The 27,730-nt window shown below is 42.6% G+C and overlaps 3 protein-coding genes across 4 annotated transcripts in view; 1 reads left to right on the top strand and 2 right to left on the bottom strand.

Moving 5' to 3' along the window:
- The window catches only part of LOC108888955 (E3 ubiquitin-protein ligase UHRF2), a 30,278-nt gene extending 19,799 nt beyond the window's left edge, over positions 1-10,479 (bottom strand). Inside the window, 3 exon segments of the mRNA XM_018685206.2 lie at positions 1,476-1,589; positions 1,591-1,872; positions 10,145-10,479. Of these exon segments, the coding sequence (XP_018540722.1) occupies positions 1,476-1,589; positions 1,591-1,872; positions 10,145-10,297 (549 nt within the window). The 5' untranslated portion in view covers positions 10,298-10,479.
- Positions 10,480-13,257: 2,778 nt separating this feature from the next.
- LOC108888958 (uncharacterized protein KIAA2026) lies at positions 13,258-24,105 on the top strand. Of its 2 annotated transcripts, none has more exons than XM_018685210.1 (10): positions 13,258-13,785; positions 14,285-15,099; positions 15,315-15,515; positions 15,655-17,282; positions 17,472-17,533; positions 17,714-17,803; positions 17,941-18,056; positions 18,260-18,471; positions 18,706-20,781; positions 21,334-24,105. In XM_018685210.1, the coding sequence occupies exons 2-10, from the start codon at positions 14,378-14,380 to the stop codon at positions 23,346-23,348; spliced, it is 7,122 nt and encodes a 2,373-aa protein (XP_018540726.1). In that variant the 5' UTR covers positions 13,258-13,785; positions 14,285-14,377; the 3' UTR covers positions 23,349-24,105. The 2 variants fall into 2 exon arrangements, with proteins under 2 accessions (XP_018540726.1, XP_018540725.1); XM_018685209.1 differs by having other exon boundaries at positions 13,258-14,172.
- Positions 24,106-24,148: 43 nt separating this feature from the next.
- On the bottom strand, positions 24,149-26,929 carry mlana (melan-A). Its single transcript, XM_018685211.2, has 5 exons — positions 26,637-26,929; positions 25,784-25,876; positions 25,529-25,625; positions 25,152-25,259; positions 24,149-24,463 (listed from the first exon to the last, which is right to left on the bottom strand). The coding sequence occupies exons 2-5, from the start codon at positions 25,870-25,872 to the stop codon at positions 24,395-24,397; spliced, it is 363 nt and encodes a 120-aa protein (XP_018540727.1). The 5' UTR covers positions 25,873-25,876; positions 26,637-26,929; the 3' UTR covers positions 24,149-24,394.
- Between the last annotated feature and the right edge of the window lie 801 nt (positions 26,930-27,730).

Genomic DNA, 27,730 nt, shown 5'->3' with positions numbered 1-27,730 from the left:
CTGGTCTCATCTGATCCCATCTGTCCGTTGTTTAAGGAAACACACCAGTGTCTTCATATGTTTTGGCCCGTTTGCTTCACAGTTTAGCTTGGCATGAAAATCAACTTTCAGAGACAAATAGAAAATCAATCAGAAGCATTCTGTTGCCTATATGTTTTGTCAAAGTTGTGTTATTTCTGCACGGTAAAGCTACTCTGAAAGCTTTTGTGTGTTGATTATATACTGTAGCATTTCACATTTCACAGGTGGATGTCTTATCTCGATCAAGGTGAAAGCCTCTGCAAATGTATTTGTCAGACTACATACAAGAACTATTACCAACAGTATCCTGGAAGAGAAACGTGCACGAGTAATGTGATGAGTTATATCTTATGCTTAATTAATTCTCTGCATGACATGTTTTAAATGAGTTTCATGATGTTAATCTTCAAATGCCCCTGTGCACAAATGTTTGAGATGTGCTCTTGAAATGAATTCCATCCATGGCACCGGTTGTGTCTGGTTGTGAATACTGAGTGTGTAGTGAATGCTTAAAGCCTGTAAAGGCATGTGACCTTCATATCCAGTGAAGTTGCACAGTTTCCAACTCATCTACTTAGTTACAGTATTGATCTTCCTGCACGCTGGATTGGACTTTTGGCAACAATAAGATCCCAGTCCCACACATATAATTCTCAGACATGTTGGTCAGCCAGCCGGCAAAGCTCAGTAGAACACAGTAGAGCGCGGTAGCACTCGCACATTTATTAGTTTTGACTGTAGTCTATTTATAATCTGTAAGTTGGTTAGAGACAGGGTTTTAAAGACCTGTTTCTTATGTGCGGTTTGGCATGTGCCCTCCTGACAAGATGAGCCACATGCTTGTGTGTGCATGTCATTAGCCCTTATAAATTAAAGCCATTCAGGGCACCAGATCTATAGACGGAGAACTTAAATTGTGAGAACAGAAGGGTAAATTTGGCACCAACACACGTACTCTCACACAAGGACACATAAATACGAGTAGGCTCCAGTTATTTTGGCTGGAACACAATATCTAAGCAGTGTGAGGCGCTACAGCAGAATAAAAGTGGAGAGGAATGGAGGACTGCTGATGAGTAGAAGAAAAAAAAAATCACCACATGCACGAAGGAAGCCAAAATCATATTCATGTTTGTGCTTTCTCTATTGGCACTGCAATGACAACAGCTGTATAGTATCAAATACAATTCTAGAGAGGCACATTACGGTTTTCAACATGAAATTCTGACATTACACAGACTTCATATTTACAAGGTGGTTTGGAGTTTTCAACAGCAGTCACGCATTAGATACATTTATTTGGTAATTTGAATAGACATCCCAACAAATAAGAGTGCCCTGCCCAAAAATATCTGGCAGTGACTTTGTTGTAGGCCATTAAATTTTCTGAGATGTAACTGAGAGTCTGAGCAAACAGTTTCATGCAAAATCTTGCAAATAGCTCCCATCCTCACCTTGTACACACCAATGCCTGGGTCGACTAGTGTGTTTCTGCTGGATGTGGGGGGCTGGGTGTCCCGTACCGGACTGGAGGACTTGAACCCATTTTTGGTACTGGTTGAGTTACTTGGTGGTGCTGGCGTCCGGCTTGGTTTCGTTAACGGTCCTGGTAGTGATGCTGCTGCTATCATTGTCTATATTGGTGTTGGTTTCCATAGCAGCGGGGGAGACGGGAGCTGGGGAGTTGTGGCTCTCAGACCTGGAGTCAGTGGGGGGAGCTGAACTACAGGAAACGCCCGAGGAGTCCTTGGTGGCGGGGCTGTCTGGAGGGTCGGTCTGAGAGCGAATCAGCAGCTGGATGATGTCGTTGAGACCCACGTTGTAGTCAAACAGTGTCTGTCCATCCTCCATCTAAAAAAATTACGTAAAAAATTAAAAAGGCCCTGAAGCATATGAACAGACACACATGTATGGATGCAAAAAGCTCTACTTATCAATTATTTTCATTATGTACTAATCAACGAGTTATTTGTTCATTTGTATATCAGTCATCTAGTCCACAAGATATAAAATATAATGACAAGAACCAAATATTGTCAAATTGGTAATTTACTAATAACATATAAAAACACATAAAACACATAAAACATGTGTATATATATATATATATATATATATATATATATATATATATATATACAGGTTAGAAGAAGCTAGTTTAGCAGTTTACAAAAATATAAAAAACCACAAAAATTGCTTTAATAAATAGTTAAATTTTTGCTCAAAGTTGCTTCAAAAATTTTCTGTCAGCTAGTCCTTACAGCAATGACCGCGTCTTATCTTACCAGACCCAAACACTGTGTATTTGAACAACAACACACATACAGATACAGATTTCCCTTCTTAAATTTTCTCCCAAATTCCTCTCCTAATAGATGTCCATGTGGTATGAAATGAACACCACTGCGCCACGGAGTGCCCTCGGACAATTACACGAGGCTGCTTGTCAAGGACAAACAAAGAACACGTTAGACAGAGACAACATTGAGCACAGTGAGATGAAAACAACTGTGTATTGTTTGTGCACTCAACAGAGAGGATGTTAAAAATACACACACACAGACACACAGACACACAGACACACACACACACACACACACACACACACACACACACACACACAGAGTACTTCAATAAATTTACATGCCTTTAAATACACAAGCGGTGGTTAAAGATGTTGCTTGGGGGTCCACAGCAACAACATCTGTTGTCTACTCTTAAATGAGCCAATGTTCAGCTGCTGATTAAACACACTGAACTACACACCAAGGTGAACTGTTCGGCTGATTTTGCCTTTTTTTCGAGCCAAGAAAAACATCACACCTATGGACTGGTATGCTGTTGGCACTACTGATTTACCGCGCCGTGATTTCCTTTACATATCCAAGCACAGCTCTCCACTCGCATATATCCCACACCGGTTTTCTACACAAAATAAAAAGAAAAATAAATAAAAGAAAATGAATGCATGAATTAAAGTGATAGGAGATGTAGCTGGGGGGAAAAGAAATGACTGGGTTGCTATGACAACCAAAAGAGAGCACCCCCCTCCTACCTACCCCCCCACCGCCCTCACCCCCATGAACCTGAATCATGTATACAATCTCTGTCGACTCCAACCCACAACTACCACCACCACCATCATCATCATCAGCGTGATCCTGTCAGGCAGCGCAGCGTATGGGCATCAGAAAATGGTTCTCTCTCTCTCTCTTTCTCTCTCTCTCTCAAAAAAAAAGAAAAGAAAACAAGCGCTTGAAAAACACGATAAGGGCCCATTAGAAAACCCATATCTACGCCTCTACCACAACCAGTCTTCTGTTAAGTATACAGTACAGCCACTGCCTCAGGAATGGAGCTTATGGCGGACACGCCAACTCATTACAGACATCAGCTATTCACTTCAGCCCTCAACCCCATAAGCCCATTGTGCTGGAGAAACGAGCATGGCCGCCACTCTCGCACATGCTCCCCTTCTCCTCTTCGTTATTTGAAAGCGAGGAGAGGAGAGCGGTTTGAGGCGTAGCAGGAAAGCAGTAGAGGGAGCAAGCGCAATTTCCCCATCTCTCCCTGTTTTTAATAGTCTCATGAAATTTAGATCAGAGGAGCAGTGGTGCAAACACAGCCATACAGTGATTGCTATACTCACCTGGCTGTCTGTCTGTCTTTCTGTGGTAGTCTATCTCAGCATTTCTTTGTCTATCTCCCTGCCTAAAGCTCAGTCGAATTAGTCTCAGTAATTGTCTATACGCCACTCTCTATCTGCCTCTTGCTACTTGATACTGCATTAACAAAAGAAGCGTCCTAAACAGACAATAATATTGCTGGCAGGACCCGCAGAAGGCAGCCACACGGTTGAGAAGTGCAGGTTAGATTCGGGTATCGGAACAATATACATACAGCAGGATTTCTTGCACCGCACCAAACCTCATAAATGATATCTATGCTGATTGTACCCCGCTTTCCTCATTACCATCAGTGTGATCAGCCTCTCGCTGCGAGGTGTTACAGTTCTGACTTCAGTCGTAACCAGCTGATCCTCAAAACAAAGAACCACCATCTATACAGGCAATGTTAAAGAAACGCTTCATGCATTCATAAATATTGACATGTTGACTATCTCTGGTGTGTAGGACGAATACCATCATCAAAGACATGAACATAAATAATGCAGCATAATTTAAAAAAACGCACACACACACACACACAAAAAAAAAAAAACACATTGCTTCTGGTATCTTCATTATGTGACTCGGTGAAATGTCGTTCAGTGTTCCAGAGGGAGACTTAAGTCCTGAGCACACATCATAACAAAGCTTTAGACAAACTGGAGACACTTGACTTGAAGATTTCTCGAATGGCTTGAACAAATCAGAGTCAAAAATCTTTGGCATGGCAACAGTGAGTGCGTGTGTGTGTGTGTGTGTGTGTGTATAGGAGTATCACATTGTTGAGAGGAATAAAATTAACACCTCTCCGCCAGGCTAATTTCTCTGTTGCATTTCGACAGGCGGTCTTTCAAGAACTAATTTCTTATTGTAACAGACACCAAAGTACAATGTCAGACAGAACATCAAACAAAGACAAGAGAAAGACCTGTGGCTGCTGCAAAAACATGCTGAACATCCAGACTGAGACCAATCTTGTCAGATTTCAAAAACCATACTGCCATTTCTGCATCAGATCATTTCTGTCATGGAACAAATCTGTTTATATTGCTTTGTTATCTAAGGCCAATAATGGCTTTTAAAAAGCGGAAACTGGGGGTGGAGAGATATTTGGTAATAATATTGCATTACATTTCATTATTGTGCCATCATTCTATCACAGTTTCTTGTTTTAAGGCTTTAAAAGCTCTTAATGCAGAAATCATTCTGAAATTTAAGTAACTCAGCAACACCTACTTAGTATCTGTGCCTGCATAATAATGATAGAATACATTAAGCTATTGCGTAAAGGTGGACCCAAAGCAATAGACCAAGAAATCACAGTGGCCCATTTAATATCAGCACCTAGTTCTAAAAAGAGGTTTAAAAGGTGTGAAACACAAGCCGGATCCGCATGGCTGGTAGAGAGGAGATTTCATGGCAGGGTAGAAAATTAGCCTCTTTTGCTCAGACAGGCCATCCAAACCCCTTACTCCTACACGATTTCTTCTTCACCCTTTTCTCCGCCCACAGCCAGTCTTAGCAAATGGCTGAGCAAAATAGGTCATATTTCCAAAAACAATGACATGGGATGTGTCTGTGTGCCTGCCATCTACCAAGCCTCCATCTTTGGTCTTTTATCCCTCATTCTGCCCACAGTCATTCAATCTTTTGCCAAAAATTTCCACTGCTACGTAAACACAAATAACTTGAATGGTGACGGATTGATTTTTGATTTTATATGCAGCTCTTCATAACTTCATGTATGGTAGGTTTTAACCATGGTGCACACCTGTAACTGTGACAAGGAAGCACAGTTCAGTTTTGTCAATTTCCTGATTTGTTGCCATGAAAAATGACAAACATTTCAACTACTTTGGACAAAATTCCATAATTACATCAAACAGTGGTTTCAAAATACCACTATGTCACTCTAGGAAAGTGCTATAGAAGGAGCCTATACAATATCTACAAGGTTTACTGCATTTCTACCTGTTTTATGTATGTATGTATAAATAGCCATTTACACGATTGCATGTGTATTTGCAATAATAGTGTAAATGCGACCATGATACTAAATGATTCAAGTTAAAGGCCTGGTCGTTTCTGAACATAAACAATTACGTTAAAGTTAAATTTAAGTTAAATTATTGAGGCAGGCAGTAGATGACTTTGTGTTTGCCTGTTTGTTTTCCTTTGAGCATGACTGTAAATAGCTTTACTCCTCTGTTCACAATGTTACTAATTTTTATAAAGCATTAATACCACACATTTAACTGTTGTGCAGAATGTCTTTCAAATAAGCAGACAGCCAATTTGGAAGTGATAGCAGGTTGCATTTTAAATTTGGTTACGACATGGCCCTTTGTTTACATTTCAATCACAGACTGTGCTTTTAATTTTCATACATGACCATGTGCCATAACTGACCCAGAAACATGAGACAATAAGTAGGTATAATAGCATGGGACCTCCTCTGGTAATCTGAGCCAAAAAATAAATAAATAAACAGTAGGGGAAACCCTACTATTTACAATGCAGGTGTAAGAGCTGATAGTTAAGACATAGAACATTTGACCACTGGAACACTAAGCATGAGAAGGAGTGGCAGAACTATGAAAACACGTGGGAGTGTTAGAAAGGCTGCATTTGTAGACTAGGTTTTAGTGCCTCTCTTTGTCTTTGCTCTTTGTCCAGTCTATCTGTCGAAGAAGGGTGTGACTGTGTACATGCATGGCTGCAGCCAACTCCGCTTCCCCTGAAATTGTCTATGAAATTCTACAGCTTAGCAATACACAAAGAAAACCCATCAATCGAGCAGCCACAACATCAATGCACGTATAATCAAATTCTAACAATATCTAGGTCACAGCAACTATCTGTGTGAAAGGGGGCGAGCCAGTAAGGCTTTCCTACGGCCCAACAATAGGCAACAGCTAACAGTAGGAGACAGCCCAACTATTTAAACGTGAAACATGCTGCTGCCTCGATAGAAAAGAAAAAACAAAAACCAAATGAACTACAGCCTCATATTTGAAGCACACTGATGCATTACACACTGAGCTTTAAACCACTTAAACAGGCCAAACCTTTTTTTAAAATTACTAAATGAGAAGCCTACAGTACAACTGAGTGTGGGCGTTGAGCAGCAAGGCCGCATGGACAGTGGAAGGTGTGTGTGAGCCTGCTCGTGAATGTGAGTGACATGAGACGTTGTTCAAAGTGAAACAGAGACACAACGAGGGGAGCACAGGCAAATTGAAAAACCCATTTCAAAAAAACAAAAAAACAAAAAAAACAAAACACTGAGGCAAAGTTGTGTGGCTGCTGGCTCGAGACCCTTCCGACTCAAGGGCAAGCATGACTTTGAAATGGTGAGGCAGCGTGCGCAGTGAAGCTGGAGGGAAAAACAAGACGCCATTTTGAAAAGGAATTAGACCGAGTTATTCTGCTACAAGTCTAAATCCTAACAGAGCGCAGGCACCACTGCGTGCATGTAAGGGCACTAGCTAGTGTACGCTGCGTGTCACTGGCTCATTCCTTGCATTACTTAACACATGGAAATCCCCTAATCAACCCTCCCCACTTATTTTCCGGTGAAATGAAGGAAACACAGGATTTACTACATGGGCCTAGCCTTTGCAACCACAGCTCCGACAGTCCAGGATAATTCCAGCATAACAGCTAATTAGTTGTTAATAAAGCAAATGTAAATGCACTATGTGGTATCTACTCCTGTTGATTACATTCTTGAATTTCAGGAGAGGCAGCCCTGTTTTGTGCTTTGACACCATGGTGTTTTGAAGTTACACGGGGGTATCTCCCAACTCCTTTATTCATAATGGTTTGCCATTATGATGTTTGCCAACTAAAAGCAAGATTTTTCTAACGAAAAACACACGCTGTAGAACCATTCAATCACCTTTATTTTCGTCTTTTCTTTTCCTCTGTCCTGCGGTGTATACAGCACACAAACAGAGAAGAAAATGAACCCGTCGTAGCCTGCGTGACTCAGAATCTAACAGCTACAAGACTTCATTATCATTTAATAACACAACAGGAAGAAGGTTCGACAACTTGAAAATGCAGAGAACCAGTTATAAAGGAATCTCTTGGTCGATATAACACTGCATGACACATGTGAATGAAGGAAGAGCGTGACAAAGTGTAAACAATGTGAGATCAACACATCATGTAGGCCGTTCGCTTCCTGCCTGGCTGAGTCATACTGTGTTAATATCAGCTATGGAACGTCATGCTAAAATACTAAATAAATCATGGCACTGGCATTCTGTCGGGAGCAACAATCCTCTGCTTATTACTGACAGAAGAACGACTGGTGGGTTTCAGTAACCTTTCACACATCAGACTGTTAGAGATACTGTGAGTCAGTCTTTGTCTTTTATATTTTGATTCTTTCATGTACTGTATGTTCATATATTTGAACAAACTGAAGATAAATCGTGAATGATACAGACTTCATCTAAGGGTTCAGGGTATACATTTTCCAAATATTGACTGAATGTACTATTTTAAAAGTTGCTGTTACAGTAGGAGTCTGTGTGTGTGTGTGTGTGTGTGTGTGTGTGTGTGGTAGATCGTAAAATATGCCTGTGTGTGTTTAAAAGGTAAACCACAGGATTTAATCGCTGCACGCCACATGCAACCATCCGCCATGACGCGCACACAAACACGTGTCCATCTCAGGGCAGCAGCTCACAGTTTTCTCACCACTGTCCTCCCTAACTGCTGGCATCTAATGACACTGAACGTTTTTCAATCACTATGTAGGAGAGAGAAAAGGTACACTAACATCTGGTCACAATAAGAATCATCACATTTTTAACACTACATGATTTAACAATTAACCATCCTGCCAGGACAGCAACTTAACATTCCAGCCTCATTGTAACCTCAAGACAAAAGTCATATTGTTTTAGTCTCAATTTAGCCTTGAATAATTATTGTGGTTTTTTTTGCACTAGTTTGTATGATTCATATCATAAAAAGTTAGGGTGGGAAATATGGATAAAATTAGTACTGCAGTGATTATCAAAAGATTACCATGATATCAATATCACAATATTTACAGCAGCACTGAAAACCACGATTGCAAGTTAAACTTATGTTTGACACATTAAATCAACACTCTTTGAGTATTTTGAAATATATAATACCAGTATTTGTTTTCAAACATTTGATGTTTCATGCTGTGAAAGAAACTCTTAACTCGTCATTCATGTAGACAAGACAACTGCAAATCGCAGTGTCTTAATATGAGAGCTTTGTCATGATACTATTATGTGGAGAGATAAAGCGCTTATAAGAGCTTAGGCATAAACTGCAGGCTGTAGTGTTGATGTAATCAGACAGGTAGGTAGGTATAAGGTGTAGTAAATCCAAACAACAAATAAGTATTGCTAGCATGAATCCCAGAAGATATCTATCTACTATGTACCTAAATTACATTGAATGTGAACTGAAATAGGAATATAAACATATGTTTGCTGGATATATCATGTTGGTTATGTATTACTAGTGTAAATATTAAAGTGTGTAGTTAAATTATAACTAATGCTAAATATTGAATTGTAACCTTGCAAATCAAAATCTAATCTAAACCTATAGTACTGAAGTAAGACTTAGTGTGTGGAAGCAGCCCTAGATTAAATACAAAAACCTGTGTGCTGCATGTGCTCTACTGAATTGTCAGGCCATGCACGAGAGGACAGGTGTGCATCTTCAGAGCAGGCAGCCCTGTCCGTCCTCACTGTAAATAACATGTGCATACCATAGTGACACCAGGGTGTAAACACAACTACACTTACTTTTAGATGTCAGGGCACGTGGAGCCACGAGTCCCCTCCTCCAGCAAATTATCATTAAGATCATCATATCACACCACATGCACAAGCCTGATGGCTCCCTTAATGGGCTCTGCACGGTTCAGAGCTCCTGGTGCCACATGTTACAAATACATAATAAGATATTTAAAAGGCAACTGGCTGTCGCATGTGCAAATCAGGTTGCCGTTAATTCGGTTAAACAAGTTCACATCTGTGAGCGATGCAGGGTTGTTTTGTGTGCACTGCACTACTTTGAGACTACATGTGGAAACAGAGGGCGATGTTCTCTTTTCTCTCTCGCGGCAATGTAAACAAACATGTCTACGGCGGTGAGACATTTGTTGCACGCAGGTCTCCTTAGCACCAGCCCAAACAACGTGAAACGTGTCCATAACTTGACCATACATCCACGGTCAACATCGCCGATTTTTTCCCGGGGGCTGGCACACCGCGTACCCCGGGCTCTTGCGCAAGAACTATTGGGCGAATTCCCATCAAAACAGGAAGCTCGCATGGGTCCGAAACGGCTACAACACCAGAGGACCACTCACTCTCCGCCAGTACCAAACCCTGCCAAAAGCACCAAAACCCGACTGGTGCATGACGGGGTGACACAAAAAATGGGTTTACCTGCTTCCCTCGGTAGAAGAGGCGCTGCTGTTGTGGGCTTACATTGAAGATGTCCTGTATTTTCAACCGTAAAGACTCAATTTTGGTCAATCTAGAAAGATCCTCAACGGTTCGCGTCTCCTTCCCGTCTATGGTACGAACCTGGATCCACATCGTTGCACCGCCCTGTTACGCCTCAAATAAATAGCGAATAAAGCAGTATTTGGACGCGAGTATTGTTTTCCAGGTTTCAAAGGAGATGGAAATAAAAAATGCTCAGGGCTCCATTGCGTTTTCCTCTGCAGAGGTAACGTCGGACTGGCTCGCGCAGGAGGTGTCTCACATGAGGTCGCGGCGCCAAGCAAATCTCGCGAAATAACGTTTAAGCGAGCACAGTTTGTAGTTAAAGGCACAGCTCTCTATTTAATGTTAAACAAAAATAAAACACACTGGACCATGTCTGAAGGCCTTTATAGTACAGTAGTATACTTGTATTGTTGTGTGTCTGGCGACAAGACAAGACCAGTAGTTTTTATATGTAATTTCTATTCTTCCTGTCAGTAGAGTAACTGCCCCCATCCCAATATGACTGCATGGATGGGTAAGTTATGAACGCAACTATTTATTCTAATACATTACCTAAGTACAACTTTGAGATACCTATAGTGCTACTTTGTACTTCTTCATTCTATATTTCTGAAGTAATTATTGAACTTTTTACACCACTACATTTCTGTGACAGCTGTTAACCACTTTAACTTTGTATTGGAGTATTACATTTTGCAACATTTATTTAACCAAAACATCTAAATACTCCATTACTGGGTCAGCCCCAGGACAAAATCATCTGCTGGGACCTTATTAACCTTCCCCTCTCCCTTCCCCTGTGTATCCTATGTTAGAACATTGCGCTGGAATCAAAGATTTGCTGTGTGGTAACTTGATCAAACACAATTTCATCTCATAATTTGTATCGATATCATCTGATGGTCTTAAAACTAGATTTTGACACAAGACAGGGCCTCAGGATCAACTTATGAAACAGAGCTCACCTTAAGGACATGTCAGCTGATATTGCTCTTTAGTTGTGCACATTCCTATTTTCCCCACTTTGTCCGGTTGGTTATCCAGTTTTGTTTAAATTTGCATAGTAGTACATTATGGTTTTAACCTACTTAAGTCTAAAGACTAAGTCTCTTGTCTTCACAATTACAAAAATGCAGCACATTCAGAAAGCTGCTACCATAGTGTAAACACAAAACAGTAAAGCTGAGCCATTTACTCTGGCTCTTGAATCTTTACTCTGGCTTACAGTTAGTTACAGAATTGATTTTAAAGTGCCGTTGTCTGTTTAGAAATCACTTAATGGCCTATGGTCAAATACATCCCTGATATGCATGAGAAATTAACCTCCTAGGGCCCTTAGATCTTTACAGGAAGCAGTCAGGACTAGTGCCTTGAGTCAGAGCCAAAATGGGTGAAGCTGATTTTAGCTGCTAAGCTGCACACAGACAGATCCAACTTCATGACTACATTCACTATGCCTGAACTTTAGTCATTTTAAAATAAAAATGTAAACACTTCCTGAACCTTTGATTGATTCATTTCTGCAGGGCATTTTATTTCTGTATTGGTGCAACATATTTTTGCTGTTGACACTGTTTATTTTTTTTGTTTTTTTGTTTTTTTTTGGTCTATTTGTACTGTTCAGTTCAAAATTATTTTGTAGTTTTAAATGTTGTTATGTATTCCATTCGCCTTATGTAAAGCCCTTTGAACTGCATTTTCCTTAATACAAAATGACTTTTAGTACAGGTTAACTGAATGGAAGAGTATCATTAATGAAATATAGTGTATATGCATTTGTCATGGACAGTCCATAATATATTGTTACCACAGGAACATAATGGTGATTTGTAGGCTATATATATGTACATTTCAAATAGCAAATCTTCCTCCTTTTCCTCACTCCTTTTTTAAATTGTACACTGTTTCAAAAATATAATCCAAAACAACGAATACTTAAACCCTTCCCTAAGGACATGGCTGTGTCTTTGTCCCTCAAAGTATTTGTGCATCAACAAGGAGGCCTACCACATTGGAATGAAAACCCCCTTGCCTGACAATACCTTCTAGCAGAACTAAAATCACTGTAAAGCACAGGCCTCTCGTGGCATAACTGCTTAATTAACCATTGTCCCAGCTGGAGACATCCTCGATGCGCCACCGGCAAGTCTATAGATGTCACTATAAGAGAATAATACATCTGCTCGGTTCCCTGATGCTGTGAGTCCTGTACTTTGCTAATAGACATGACAGATATAATAAGACAACGACTGGTGCTGAATATGGGGGAATAGGGACACTGTTTAACACACAACTCTGGTGGTAAACATCTCTAAATCTGCACATCCTCACCTCAACCTGCAGTAGTGTAGGCTTACACAGTGGCCAAAGCACAACATTTTGGCACTCTCTGCCCTGATACTGGTCTGTCAGGCATTCAGCTCTCCGAGGTAGTTTACAAATTCTTGACTTCTGCACTAGGATTGACATAAACTTACCCCCAAATATAATTATCACCAGAATAGCCATGCAGTGGAGCCTTTTGGGTGCGATAAACAGACTGTGGTTAGGAGCTACCTGAGAAATAAAGTAACGGGCAAAGCTTTGTCTCCATAACACCCGCGCATCCATTATGTAAAGACCTCAGACGCTCGTCTGTCTGTCGTTCATTGGTGAATAGTGACATCTAGCGGTTACAAGTGAGACATGTGTGCGGCTTTACTGTGTATAGAGCAGTACCTGCTGTGTTTCCTGAGCCTCAATGAAAGACACTTGGGCTCTTAAGTTATGAATGAATGTTTAAACTCTATGATGGTGTTGAATCGTTGTTGTAATCTTATCAATCATGTGCATTTTTTTCATTTTTTTTAAAAAATGACAGCTGTCTCGAGATGCTCTTGTTTCAGTGACAATGGGTGGCATAATCCTAAAAAAGTACTATACTTTACTATAGTACATAGTAAAGTGGGTGTGTATCAAAATTATCCCCAGAACAAAAAAAAAATAAAATAAAAAAATAAAAAATAAAAAAAAATTGGTGTGACAGACGACCAGCTGGCTACGTCAGGCTGCGCACATTTGCATCGGGCGCACGCAGTGGAAGTGAAGTGGACGGTTCAGTAGTCTTGAAGCAAAGCCAGAGCACTCGATTACTAGCTTTTTGTAACCTTACAAGGTTCAGAAGATATTTGACATATGACACAAATTTGTCTCTGAAGTGAACCTAGCATATTTTAAGTGTCATAAAGTAGCTGTCAACTTGCAAACCTAGCTGGTTAGCTGGATGGCTAGTGATAATGAACAGTTACGCATTGTCGGACAATCAGCTAGTGTTACTCCGGCTAACGCTCCTTTAGCCATCTTGCTGTCTCTGACATCACTCCGTGCGCTGACGACATGTGATGTCTGCATAACTTTTTATATGCCGGACATTCAGTTGCTACAAAATTTTCACTATGGACAGCGAACGCAGCAATTGCAGGCCGCAGATTGGAGACAATAGCAAGCTAACCCAGCTAGCAAGCTGTCGTGGCTGCTAAGCTTGCTAGAAGCGGTCTTGCCTGGTGCGTGTCTGGAGCCGCACTGAAAACGTCGAGGTTTGTTGTTTAAGCAACCAAGCTCTGCCTCTGGTCAGTGTGTTTTGGTCTTATTTTGCACGTGATCAGGAATCAGACGTGATAAGGGAGTGCACTGTAGCTCTCTCTATGAGCAAGCAGACAGAAACTTTGTTTACTCGTTGTTTTAACTACCGTTAGTTGCTAGCTCGATGTTAGCTAGTTAACTTTAAGCTAGCTAGTCATTGATCCTGGGGAAAGGAAAAGTTTGCGAAGATCAGGCAAGCAGTTAAAGTAATTTCAGCTGCTGGTAGTTTGGACACAGTCACACGAGGTAAACACCTTGGCGTTTCATCATGTGGCTGTAATAATGTGAGCACCTGCCATGACAGAAATTACAAGGAATTCCACCGATCTTAGGTTTGTTAGGTATGAACACCTCATTTCTCAACTCTAATCTCTTTTTGACCTGGCAATACACACACTTAGTTTGTGTTGTTTAATTTTATAGCTTTATGCTACTCTGTTTGTGTTGTTCTAGGTTTCCATTACATCGAAACTATGTCGGAGTGGTATTTACAACATCAAAGTTCACCATAGGTGACACCTGTTACCCAGTTCAGGTGGCTGCACCATGGATCAGAAGGATATGACAAACCAAATCACAGTAGCTTGTAGCCAACCAGTGTTCCTCAATCACGATTTGGGTGTGTCTGACCAAGCCTCAGCACCACAGCAGCCAAGATCAAACATCATGTCTTCACAATCCAAAGTGATGAGCAGCAGCCCTGAAGACACAGACCTGGTAATAACTGAGGATGGGCTTAGTAATGGCGCCTGTGAAGTTGAGACTATGGTAGCCTTGCACTGTCCTGGTGACAGTGGAGATGTTACTGCTGAGGGTGACCACCTTGCTCTAAGCAATGATGGCATGTCAGAGTTTTCTAACAGTGACCTCTCTCTGCCTGAGGTCTGCATTTCCACCAACAGCAATAGCTTCGAGGAGGATATGAACTATGAGGTCCAGCAAGCTTATAGGATATTCACTGGCTTTCTCTTGGACAAGCACAAAGGGATCACCACCCCATTCCTCCATCCCATCGGCCACCAGGAGGCCCAGCATGGTATTGGAGGTGTACGGGGGCGTGGTCAGGCACAGCTCAGGCAGTCGATGTGCTTGCGGAGGATGGAGGAAAAGTTCATTAACCAAGAGTATGAGACCATAACAGAGTTTGTCGCAGACTTCAGGCTGATGTTGGAGAATTGTTATCGCTACCATGGGGTGGACCACTGGATCTCCAAACAAGCTCAAAAGCTGGAAATCATGTTGGAGCAGAAGCTTACTTTGCTATCCAGGTAAACATAATGTAAATTGAGTAGCGGGCAATTTTTCAAGACAAGGTTATTAGATTACATGTAATTAGTAGATGCTGTTTTTTAAAACTGACCATTAGACGTTATTGCTAGGCAGTATTTCTATACTGCACAATTGTAAAGTGTACCTAGTATATCTGTTACATGATTGTTATCATACTGACACATCTGGTTTTCCTCTCCTTCTATCCAACAAGGACACTGCGAGAGAAGACAACCTTGGCAGTGACTTCTAAAGGACGTTTTGGTGCAGAGGAGGAGCGGGGATCAGGGGGCACCTCCACCAGGAGGAGACTGGCGCCTCGAAGCCTGGCTACAATCACTGTTGGCGGGCACGAGTCTATCATGGTCCAGACCTTACGGCTAGAAGAGCAGCAGCGGGCCAAGGAAGAGAAAAGGTGAGAGAATTTTTTGCAGAGAAGATTAAAAGTTGCTGTCATAAGTAGATTTTTTTTATAGAGTATAAAAGAAGTTTGTTTTGCATGTGGTGCAAAAGTGTACCAGCCAGCAATCTACATATGTTTTCTGACTTTTCAGGCAACGTGAGCTTGAGAAGAAAGAGGCAGAGGAGATGTCAGCCAAAGAGGTGGAAGAGTGGGAGCAGACTCTGCTGTCACAGGCTTCCCCCCACACTGTGGATACACTTTGGGAACTCCCTGCCATTGGGCATTTCCTCTGTCTGGCTCAGACTGCCCTTAACCTCCCAGAGATTGTATTTTTTGAGCTGGAGCGTTGTTTACTCATGCCCCGCTGCAGCCTCCTGCTCTCTAAAATCATGTCTTCCCTACTGTCCCCACCTCAGCGGAGGGCCACTCTACACCGCCGGCCCACACTGCCTTACCGCCGCTGGGAGTCAGAGCTCAGGCAGCGGGTCATGGGCTGGTATCGAGTTGTCGGTGCCTCCCACGATCAGCCAGGTCGGGCCGAGCAGCTGGGTCTCTGCCACCAATTTTTCAGCATCCTTGGGGAGGTTAGTCCTTTGGAGGAGAAACCTTTTCACTTGCTGTCCTTCTACCAGCGAGTATGGCTTCTGAAAGGGCTGTGTGATCATGTGTATGAGACACAGAAGGCTGTGCAGGATGCTGTGCTTGCCCAGCCTATCCATGAGTGTAGGGAGTCTATTTTGGGCTACGACAGCAAGGAGAATGCCTATATACATTTCCCACATTTCTGCGGGGCAGACTTGAGGATCTACTGCCAGAGCCCCAGCACACCCCCAGCTTTCCCTTTCCCCTCTGAATGGGTAAAAAGGGTTGAAATTGAGCCAGGGACAGAGGGCGATGAGTCGGATGGAATGAAGGCCGAAGGGAATAAAAGCGACATGGATTGTTATGGAGGCTCCATGGACACAGGGGAGTCTGATGATTTTGGAAAGGGGAGAGCAGAGACACTTGGGGTTTTCAAAAGGGAAAATGGGGATGGAAAGGAAGATAAAAAAAGGTTTAAATCATGGTCACCAAAGGAGGAGGAGGGATCTGAATCATGGTCCTCTGATGGAGACTCCTGTGAAGACTCTAAATTGGACTTAAAAATACACACTAACTCCTTATCCCTTTCACACACTAGTCCCACAGGAAGAAGTGGTGTGAAAATGATCTTTAAGGAAGAGACTGTAGAAATGGAGCATCAATCCAAGAGACTAAAACAGGAGCAGGGGTTCTCATTGTCCTCAATGCGCACCATTGAAGCAGAGACCCAGGAGCCCTGTCTGAGTGTAGGGGAGCACAGCTACACAGGCAGGTCCCCAGCTCGCTCAGTGAGTCTGGCCTCCCCAACCAAATCGGCAGGGCTCAAAATGGAGGGAGAAAGTCCCAGTCGGGGAAGCCAAAGATCCTCCTGTTTGGACTGTTGTAAAAGCAAAACTAGTAACATTAAATCTGAGGAGTGCGACTGCTGCTGTGGCACATCAGGGCTAGCAACACAGCTGTCTTCTGAGAGCACTCAAAACTCAAGTGAAGAGAGGGTGAATGACAAAATCTGGACTAAAAAAAAAAAGCGGAAGAAAAAGCGAGGGAGGGAACAGCTGCTGAGGGTGAAAGGAGAGCACAAGCAGCTGCAGCACGTGGACAGGATGAGGCTGTTCCCAGCTGATGCTGCCAAGTCTGCAGTGCGGAGAGTTGACACAACCATCAAGAGGAAGGACAAGAAGAAAAAACATAAAGCAGGTGAGAAAAAGCTCAATGTTGATGTCAGTCCACTGGTTTCATTTGGTATTGCATCATCTTTATTTGTCAGTGTGCATTCATTACTACACTACCATATGGCTTAGTTTCTAAATTTACTTTATTATTCAGTTTATTTGTTTGAGTAGTAATTTGTTGGCTCAGTGACTGTATTTGTATTCTTGTTGACAGGAAAAAAACTCGAAACCTCAAAGAAAATTAAAGATGAACCTCCAGTTGAACCATCATTTAAGGTAGTCCCACTCATGCTAAAATATACAATCACTTCTATAGCAGTGTATTTTTAATGCTATATTAATTCTGTAACCATTTTTGAGGTCATGATTTAACCCTCACCAACTGTTCTGCCCTTATGTTTTCTTTTCTCTTGTAATTAAGATACTCTTACTCAGTTTGTTATCTGTCCTCTGTAGTTGGTATGCACTAGTCTTGAGGAGTTGCGAGAGCTGATCAGTAAGACAGAGGATGAGCTTGATGACTTGGAGAGCACCAAAAAGAGACTGGTAGGTAACAGTCAGATAATTTACTCACATGCCCCAGTGCCCTCTGTATTTAGTGGAGAATATAATATGTACATACATTTTCTCACATTAATGTTGGTGACTGGACTAAGGTTTCTTTTACATGTTTGAACTGACAGGGCCGGTGGTATTATAGGAGAGAAGCAGTGAAAGACCTCCACAGCACTCTAATCAGACTACTGAATGAGCTTTCACCCTGGGAACCCAAACTTGTTAAAGCCTACCAAAGGAACAGGTCTAACTTATTTGACATTTAAATAACAACTCTATTAAATCAAGTTTTGTCCTGATTATAATGCTTAGTTTGCTAGCTTGTTCCATTTGAGCATAAAGCATAATAACCACAACTTTGATCAAACTGCTCTTGGTATCATATCATCGTTGTTGCACTAGAAAGAAATCCCCTCTCTGTTATTCCGTCTCTTGTGTCTGTATCAGGCTTCGTTTGAAGAAGGAATTTGATGATTTCAAGAAGCACCCTGAGTACAGTAACTTTGTGCGTGAGGAGTGTATTTCGTCATCATCATCGGATGAAGATGAAGATGAAGAGAGGAGTCTGGGGAAGGAGGTGTTTTCACTCACAGATCATTACAGAAGATCAGAAGAGGAAGATCTGGAACATATGGTACCCAGAGGTCTTTGGAGTGGAGGTAAAATAATTCAACTAGAATCTAACATTTGCATTTTGGTCAGTGAAATGTAATGATAAAGATTCAAAATGTGTTTTCCTTGTTCTCTTTTTGTTGGCTGCTGTGTAGTTAAGAGACACAGCTCTGATTTTATTTAATTGTCCCAGAAGAATTAAAATAAATGTCACAGCTTGTCTGTTGAACCAGTCTAATTAATCCATGCAACCCTAATAGATTTCTCTATTATGTTCTCAGCAAGCACCAGGGAGTTTGCAGCAGACTCTGCTGGAGAGAGAACGGTGACCTACGTACCTCCCATCCACCTGAAACACCCTCAGGCCAGCACAGAGAAAGGGGTCGGTCTGCTGCCAAGACTTCAGACTGGAAGCGGTAACATTCCTTCTACCGCTGACTCTGGGCCACAGTCCAGATCTGAAGTGATCCCATCAAATCAGTCCAGGGATTCAAACTCAGCATGGGCATCAGGGTTGCCGGCCCAGACTTCACTGTCACCCAGACCCACCATCCTCCACCCTACCACTGGACTACCTAAGGGCTACACGCCCATCCCCACCCTGCTGGCTAAGAGTGTGGGAAACAAAGTGACCTTAATGAAACGGCCTGCTGATTGCCTAGGGGTCAACAATGTTGATAGACAGAGCAAAGGGTCTTTGGTCTCCCTGCCTACCTCTGCAGCAACTACCACAAAACTTTCAAAAGCACAAACTTCTCCATCCAGTTCTCAGCAGAACTCACAACAAACGCAGGTACAAGGACACCAACAGACAGAAGTACACAAACAGCCAGGAATGGCCACAGTGACGGCAGCTCTTGTTAAATCACCACAGGCCAATCCAACCCAGACTATACCAAAAAGTCCTGTCCAAGTGGTGTACAAGGTACCTGAGGGGCTGGGTCACCTTGTAAGGAAAGACAGCAGCAGCAGCAGCAGCCCAGTCAAGATCTCTGTTCATCCTGTCATGAAGCAGAACACTGGGGAGAAAGTCATGCAGCAAGTGGTGATTCTTCCCTCTAACCTTCTTATTCATAAGACTGAAGAAAAGACATCTTCTCTACATCAACAACAATCAAAGGGCATTCAGGTCCCAGTTTCTAAAGTGGCCAGCTCCTTATGTATGTCTACCAATGTGCCTGGATTCACCATTCCTGAAAACAGAATCCCAGTTCAGCAAGTGGCTCCTCTAAAAGATGCCAGGACAGTGAGAACCCCCTCTCCTTCTGTTTCCCCTCGTCAGCAACAGGGGACCCTAAACTCAGCAGGCTTTAAGGGGGCACAAGCCTGCAGTCCCCAAGCTAGCGCACCACAAGGTGTCACACCAAACCCCTCACCCATCACAACTCCTTCCAGTGCAGTTTCTACTGAGCCTATTAAATCTGCTGATCCTAAGCAGGAGCTTAAGACTGTGTGTATCCGTGACTCACAGTCCATCCTGGTAACAACTAGAGGAGGAAACACAGGCATCGTCAAAGTTCAGGCATCCACAGACCAGAGTGCACTTGGCTCCTTGCCCACCAGTCCAGTCATCACCATCTCACCTCAGTTTAAAGCCTTCCTCGTATCCAAAACTTCGCCGACATTTTCTCCTTCTGCTCCCTCTCAGACTTCCCCTTGCACCATCCCAGCAGTGACAAGTATCTCAGTAGCGCAACCCCAGAAGCAGACCCTTTCAGTATTAAAGTCCCCTTCCACTGTCACAACTACCATGCACACTGCAGTCACTGGTAGCATTCCAGTCACAGGCCCAGGAGGCCAGACTGCAGGCGCGACTGTTGCTTTAAGTCAAGGCTCCAACACCTCTGCTTGTTCTGCGGTTGCAACAAAGATCGGCCAGCTAGCGCAGACGGCTGGGGCTGGTTCTCATTTTCAAGCCTCGTTAGTTAAAAACACTGTCGTCGTCCCATCACTGAGCAGTTCCAGTGTTCCCCAGGGGCTCACACAGGCAGAGGTTATCGGCAAGACCGGTGTGAAACGGGTCAGCACAGATGAGAGATCCCAAGTTACTAAATTCATCCTGGTTACTCCCTCTTCCTCCTCCAGCTCAAACGTGGCCTTATCAAAAGGCACACCCTCTTCCACAAAATCACTTCCTAGCTCACGGGTCATGTTCATCAGCCAACCCGCTGCAACATCTTCCACCACATTCATGGGAAGCATTCCAAAGCAGGCGATGGCAACAGGGGCTAGTGCACAGCTGCTGACCACTTCATTGTCAAGTCAGACTCTAAAGATGGGATTGAGTCCAGGTCAGCCTATTGTCAGTGGTAACTCAGAGGCATTATGCACAGTCAAGAACATCAGTCTGCCCTCAGGTGGGTTTGTATGATGTGATCTTTTACTGGAATTCTCATAAAGTCTGCTGTATCTTGTCTTTGATTCAGTCTGTAAATTTTGCCACGATGAGATGTAATTAATTTGTACACATAGACATAGACTTCGGCACTGCAGTATCCAGTGTTGGCATAAAAGTAAGAAATATATTGAGTATTATATTCAAGCTATAAATCATAAGCCAGGGTCTGTGCCAATCTTCAAGCTCATGAATAAATCAGTGTTTGTTTGGTGTACATAGGGCGTAAAAACAAAATTAAGATTTGGTTAGAAACTAGATGACTATTAGCTCACAGCTTGTGCCAGTTTTACAAATGATGCTTTGATAAAGTGGATAGTTTGTCAACATGGAGGACAAGTAAGAAGTGCAAACAATATAGTTGCCACAGATAAACTACTGTTACTTTTAATAGACCAAGAAACCCATCCTACATTTAAATTGTTTATTATAGTAGCAATACATATACCCCAAATACAACCCAAATGATCAATACTGAGATATTGACTAAAATGTTTTTCTTATGTGTCTCCAGGGGCTCAAATCCAGTTGTCAGGGAAGACAACAACCATTGGACAGACCATTGGTGCCCTGTCCCGCTCCCCTTCTAAGAGCACACCAATGTCTGTCTCAGATGCAGGCTGTCCAGCATCCACCGCCTCTGGACTGGTCCCGGTCACAAGTTCAAATACCATCACAGCATGTTCTCCCCAGCTTGCTTCTCACGCTCCTCTGACCACCAGCTCTCAACTCCAGAGTACCCCTTCCTTCACCATGATCTCCCAAACAGGCTCATCCGCATCCACATCTTTTACTGCCACTCTGCCAGCAGGAAACATGACCAAGACGGACCTCGATATGCGCGCAGGTGGACCGTCCGGCAGCTCTCCTGCTCAGGTAACCACTACCGTGCAGAGTAGCCCAGCCCAAATCCCAACGCCTGCTCTCATCCGTCAACACTCTAATATCCAAAGCAGCATCTGTGAGGAAGCCACTTCCTTCTTATCTTCCTCTCAAGTGGCTCTCAATAAAACCCACACACCCATCTCCTCATTTACAACCAACAGTACCCCACCCACCACTTCTGCTACTGGCACAATCCAGCAGAGGATAGTCATCAACACCTCCACGCCCCTTGCTGCTGGCACACAGATCCTTCTTAACAGCGCTCGTTTTGTAGTCCCTCCCCAGGGTTTGGGTCCAGGCAGTCATGTCCTTATCATCTCTAGCCCTGCACCACAACAAGTGCCTACTGCCAGCGCTACCGGCCCTGGACCATCAGTACCTCCACAAGGGGCAAGCTATGCCACTGTAGCCCCTCGAGCACCAGTTTTACCCCAGACCCCAGCCAGGCTGTCTGGTGTACCAGCCGCAAGTTCTCCTTTTGTAGCATGCACACCTGCCGTTGGTCCACCATTGCTAGCAACCACGCCCAATGTCGCGCCAGTCCGACTAACAGGAACACCTGGCCTAGGCTCAACGTTGTTACCCAGTAAAACAAATGTGGTGTCTGCTCTGCCGAGATTTCCAGCTGTGCAGGTTGGTAACTTTGCATCAGCTCCTGTAGGTACACCCACTCTGGTCTCATCCCCACCAAGGTTAGGCAGTGTACCATCCCTAGTTTCCCCAGTTGTAACCAGCACCCCTGCTTTTGGTTCAGCACTGGCTGCAATCAGGTTAGGTGCAGGTACACCCACGCAAGCTGAATGTTCATCCACCATTTTGCCTGGAGTAGCGCACCCCTTGCCCAGATTGTCAGCACCTCTATCATCCTTACCTGTTTTACCCAGCCCATCAGCTGTGTCCCTGCCCAGTCCTGTCATACCAGTTCCAACTCCCCTCTCCTCAGCCGCAGCGCCTCTGGTAGCAGGCGCACCTTTGCATCCTTCTCCTTCTGCCCAGCAGGTGGTTTCAGTGACAACCCCGGGCCCAGGCATACAGCCCCAGCAGACAGCAGTTAGGATCGCAGCACCCTCCACTGCTCTATCACAAGCTTTACTGCATACGGGACTAGGCAGCACATCAATAAAAAAACAGGTGCCTGCAGTCATGCAGCCAGTGCTTGCTGGCACACGAACACAAGTATTGCCAACAGTGGCTGTCCCACCCATCGTAAGCGCGGTGTCAAGGATGCAGACGCTGCCCATTGCTACAGTTCCGCCAATCGGAAGCACTGTCAACACCTTTGAAACTGCACCTGTGGTGACCTCTCCTCCATCCAGCAGCACTGTAATAATCACTCCAGCTCAACCAATCCCATCACTGAAGACAAACAGCACCATCCACCCACCTGTTATTCTGACTAGTCAAGCATTTGGAAAGCACTCTCTGCAGACTTCAGCCTTAGGTATTCATACCAATGTAGCATCCAAGCTACTAATTAGTCCTGATGGTGCCGTTTTGAGCACAGCTCAGTGCCAGGTCAATACAGCAGAGCTGACTGCCCGCCCCAAACCACTGGATGCGTTGGTGGGGTCCCCCAACAGTTCCACTGGAGCACTACACACACATGATTCCTCTTTACCGCCTTCGCAGGCAGACACAAAGTGAACCAATTTACTGAGACTGCTAGCTAAGTGAGGACTCTGACACCACTTTTCAGCTGCTTAGTTTCAGCAGGGCTCATATCCCATCGCTTGTAGTAGTACTGGGACTATTTAAAGAACTGTTTTCCAGCTGTAGTTTGACTCGTAACTTGCATTTAGGATGCAGTAGGTTTTACCCTCTGGTTAGATAATCTTATAGGCAAACTGTATGCTCAATCAGACATACTGGAAATGTATACTGTGATGGTTTTCTCGTGTGAAAACTATTGAGGTTGCCCTCATATGAATGTTATGGACTCTTGATTTTCCTTTTTTTAACCTCATGGCCAGTAATGACAACTGTCGTAACAAATCAGTAGAAAATGGGAGGATGGATAAAATGAATTTCAACTCGAGCTTTTGTAATACTTTTCAATGCCATTAGATACTGCTTCAATAAGTAATAATTGGGATACTACTCATTAGTACAACTTGCTCTACTTTATCTGTCAGTTTGAACAATACAACTGTCTGTATCCAGATTTTGTCACATTGTCCTTTTTTCAACTAGTAACTGTTTGAGAACTACATTTTACTTTTTAGAAATATAAACAAACTAATAGATGAATTTGTACTACATGTTTGAGCCCATATAAAATGTTTTGAAGTCACATTTATTTATTTTTACCATATAGATTTTTCAAAAAATATTTACTAGGTACATTTTCATTGAAGAAATGTGGACATTACTGCATGGAAATAAACAGTGCGACTGTCCCCAACCACTGCGTTTGAACTGCTTTCCTACACAGGCTCCTAGTGAAATCATTTTTTATTGTTTATTGAAAGAACCCAGAGTATATACATTGTGCTCATACATATGAATAATTTTTACAAAGTGAGAAATTATGTTGTTTCACCTATAGGTATATTTAGCTATGAAGCTTTAGTAACTATATTGACAGAGACATCAGATTACACTTAACATCAGGCAACAGATGAAGTTTAGAGTTTGTTCTCCATTATTTTCCTTTCTTCCTCAGACATCTGTACATCATCTACGGACGTCCCTCAGGGGGAATAGGGGGGAGGCAGGGGCCCTGAGGCAATCTTTTCGTAGGCTGGAGGAGCATTAGGAACCTGGAGAGGAGTGGGACAAATGCATTTAAATGAAACAGCTTAAAATTACAATCCTATTTTTTCACTGAACCTCTACTATGTTTATACAGCACTGAAAATTCAGACCAGTGTTACTTGACCTTGTTTTTTTATGGCTGATCATTATATCAAATGCAAAATTTTAATTTCACGCACATGAAATTCAGCATCTTATCTGGAAACTTTAGACACTGTGTTTAAACAATCTCAGACTTTTCTATCAATAAACTCCCATAACTCCTGTAAATGCTGCAGTAGAATAGTAGAAAGGGACTGAAAGGAATGATCAGCACCACCTCATATGATCTGAAACCAACTCATACCCCGCACCCCAACCCCTTCTCTTTTCTGGCACACGTGAATACACACCTCCCCTGGGAATGCAACATTTTTAATACCCCAAGTCTGGTGACATAATAATCTCTCCCTCAGGCATCCATTGCATTAACTTCACATGCTCGACACTGCGTTCAGAGCCCTGGGGCTTTGTACTGAACAAGTGCCCTCTGTTACGGACTTTTGGTTGCACAGAATTTGAGTTTGCTCACCAGCTAATTGTTGATTGGTCATGTATTAAAATGATACAAATCATTACTTTTTGTCTATCCAGCTATCCCTGGCATTATAAACACATGTCAGGATGTACTGCAGGGAGTGTTAAGTCACTCACAACAGGTCGGAAGCTGCCGAAGTCAGTGAGTGCCATCTTGTTATCTGCTGAAGGTCCTGCCTCTGAGTACTGGCCTCCTGTGAAACCTGGTGACCCTGACCTAGGACTCTGCAGGGGAGAGAGAGATGTGTGAGGAGGGGTGGGGAAAGAGTGAGAAATTAGTACAGAGTGATCCAGTTTGGGGGGGAGGGGGGCACAATAGAACAAAGATCTTGTAAGATCATTATGAGTTGAAGTGTGGAAATCACTTTATAGCATGCATGGAATCTTGCAGACCCATGTAATATCTGCTTTTATTTGTTAAAATAACAGATAATCATCAATTTAAGTGGAAAATATGAAGACTGATGCTTTCTTTCTTTGTGTGATGGTCCCACCCTGATTATTTTGTAGCCACTTCTCTTTTTGAAGTACCAGCAGCCCAGGATGAGCAGAGCTGCCAGGATGACCACCAGAAGAGCTATGCCCACTGCCCTGCATTACCACAGACATACAGAACATTTTAGCATTATTTATGATTATACACAATGCATTCATATAACAACAATTTATATCAGAATGCAAAACACGGTATGGTACAACCAAGGCGTTGACCCCTGACCCTGATTTTAAAAGAAAACAGATACACATACTCCTCAGCTCTGACAAATCCTCGTCTGCTGCTGGCAAAATAAATGTTGAAGTCTCCACGAGGCATTCCGTCTGTTCGATTACACCGCATCAAGCTAAAAGTCAGCAGAGAAGCATTTTACAGTACAGTGTAGTGACAGGGTGATATTTAAAAATTGTCATTATGTAAATGAAGTTTAAGAATGGCCTACATAATCTATCATGTCAAGTATACAATAAGTTTCCTACATTGAACATTAAATATGATTTTGTTAAGAGTAACACTCAACATTATTCCCACAGCAGGATGCATATACAGTACATGGATATATACATCTAAATGCAGGTCAAATAATTAACACACTTAACCATGAAGCTGTGCACTGTTCAAGTGATTTCTGAATATTCTTTTCTATTGTATATTATCTCCCATTAAGATAAAGGGTTAGGAAAGCTCAAATATTGTAAAAATGTATAATATTTACTATATATATTTTTGTTACAGCTAGAATTAGGGTTGAAAAGGCATTTAAAAAGTGACATCTGGGCAGGGTAAGTATAAATGAACAGGTTGTGAAACAGACAGCAAACTAGATCATCCATCCATAAATCAGTATTTTAAAGTGGATCTCCTCTAATGAAGTCATCCTAACTGTAACAGCATCACCTGTTGCAGCACCACAGAATCAGTTCATGCTAATGGCTGCAACTGAAGCATCTATTTGTCTTGTCTGATCAGGTAGCAACAGGCTATCGTAGCTCAGGTGACAATAATATTATGCAAAAGTAGTCTAAGTCTTTACACTGTACAAAATATTCTACAGTATATCTAACAGGACTACCTCTGCTGAAAGAAAAAAAAAAGCAGAATCTTACCAAATTGGATAATTAGATTGCAGAGAACAGTTCCTCTGGCTGGGATGGCGTCTCAAAAACCGACTGCCTCTTCGAAGCTCGGTGTTATTTCACTCTTCAAATATCTTGCCTCGGTGTGCCGGAGAGCAGAGAGGGGCAGAATACCCTCATGACCGTCACGGGTTAGAGGCTCATGGTTAAACCCATTGAAGCGGAGTAATTACCGTGAAGCCCCGCGGTCTTGAACGCAACAGCATTATCCACTCGTGAAACTACAGGCGTCAGCTGCTGGCTGTTCATGACAAAGCGTGTGTGTGTGTGTGTGTGTGTGTGGTGTGTGTGTGTGGTAGTTATTAGTGTTATTCACGAATATCCTAATGTAAGACCTACAGTAAATGTTTAGGAGGGGTTAACACCTTCAACCCAGTTGATAAAATAAAGTCATAAAGTTCTGATTCAATACTATAGCACGCTAAAAGTGCCATGAGATATATATGGATGTATGTAAAATACAGAAAAATGTCATGTCAGATAAGCTTCTTGTCAAGTACAGTGCAGTTAGACAACCAATAAATTTACTCTCCTCTGATTGCACAGTAAAATATTCCAAAACAAATGCCAGTCATGAGGCTGATCATTGGCTGGAGACTCACTGCCAAGCCTTCACTCTATTGCTATAATTTCTTTTTAATTATAAGATTTTGCTATTATGTGTAATTTGTGGAGTTAATTATTCAACAAGATTGAGTTTTTGTGTCAAATCAGGGCTACCTCATTCAGAAACAAATCAGAGAGCAAAATGTCTCCCAGACATTATAGCTGTTCATGGCTGTTCTAATTTTACTCAGTGTATTTGCAGGGATTTTTTCTCGAATCAAGAGCCTATACATCTGTGATGTGTCACCAGTCAACAAACTACATAGCAAAGTGAAATCAACATTTTAGGGGATTGAGAGTCTTGGACTCCTTTTATTCTCATTTAGTCTTCAAAGTTTTAACTTTGAGGTAAAGATCTGTGACTGGCATGGAAGAATGAAGTTGGTCACTTCATTTCAGTGGAGGAAAGGTTATTCAGATGACTTTTTATTTCCTTAGTAAACCATGTGGCTGCACTG

This window comes from Lates calcarifer, linkage group LG9, assembly GCF_001640805.2.
Source record: "Lates calcarifer isolate ASB-BC8 linkage group LG9, TLL_Latcal_v3, whole genome shotgun sequence".
Lineage (NCBI taxonomy): Eukaryota > Metazoa > Chordata > Actinopteri > Centropomidae > Lates > Lates calcarifer.
The sequence above is the reverse complement of the archived record's forward strand: the minus strand, read 5'-3'. Positions and strand labels throughout refer to the sequence as shown.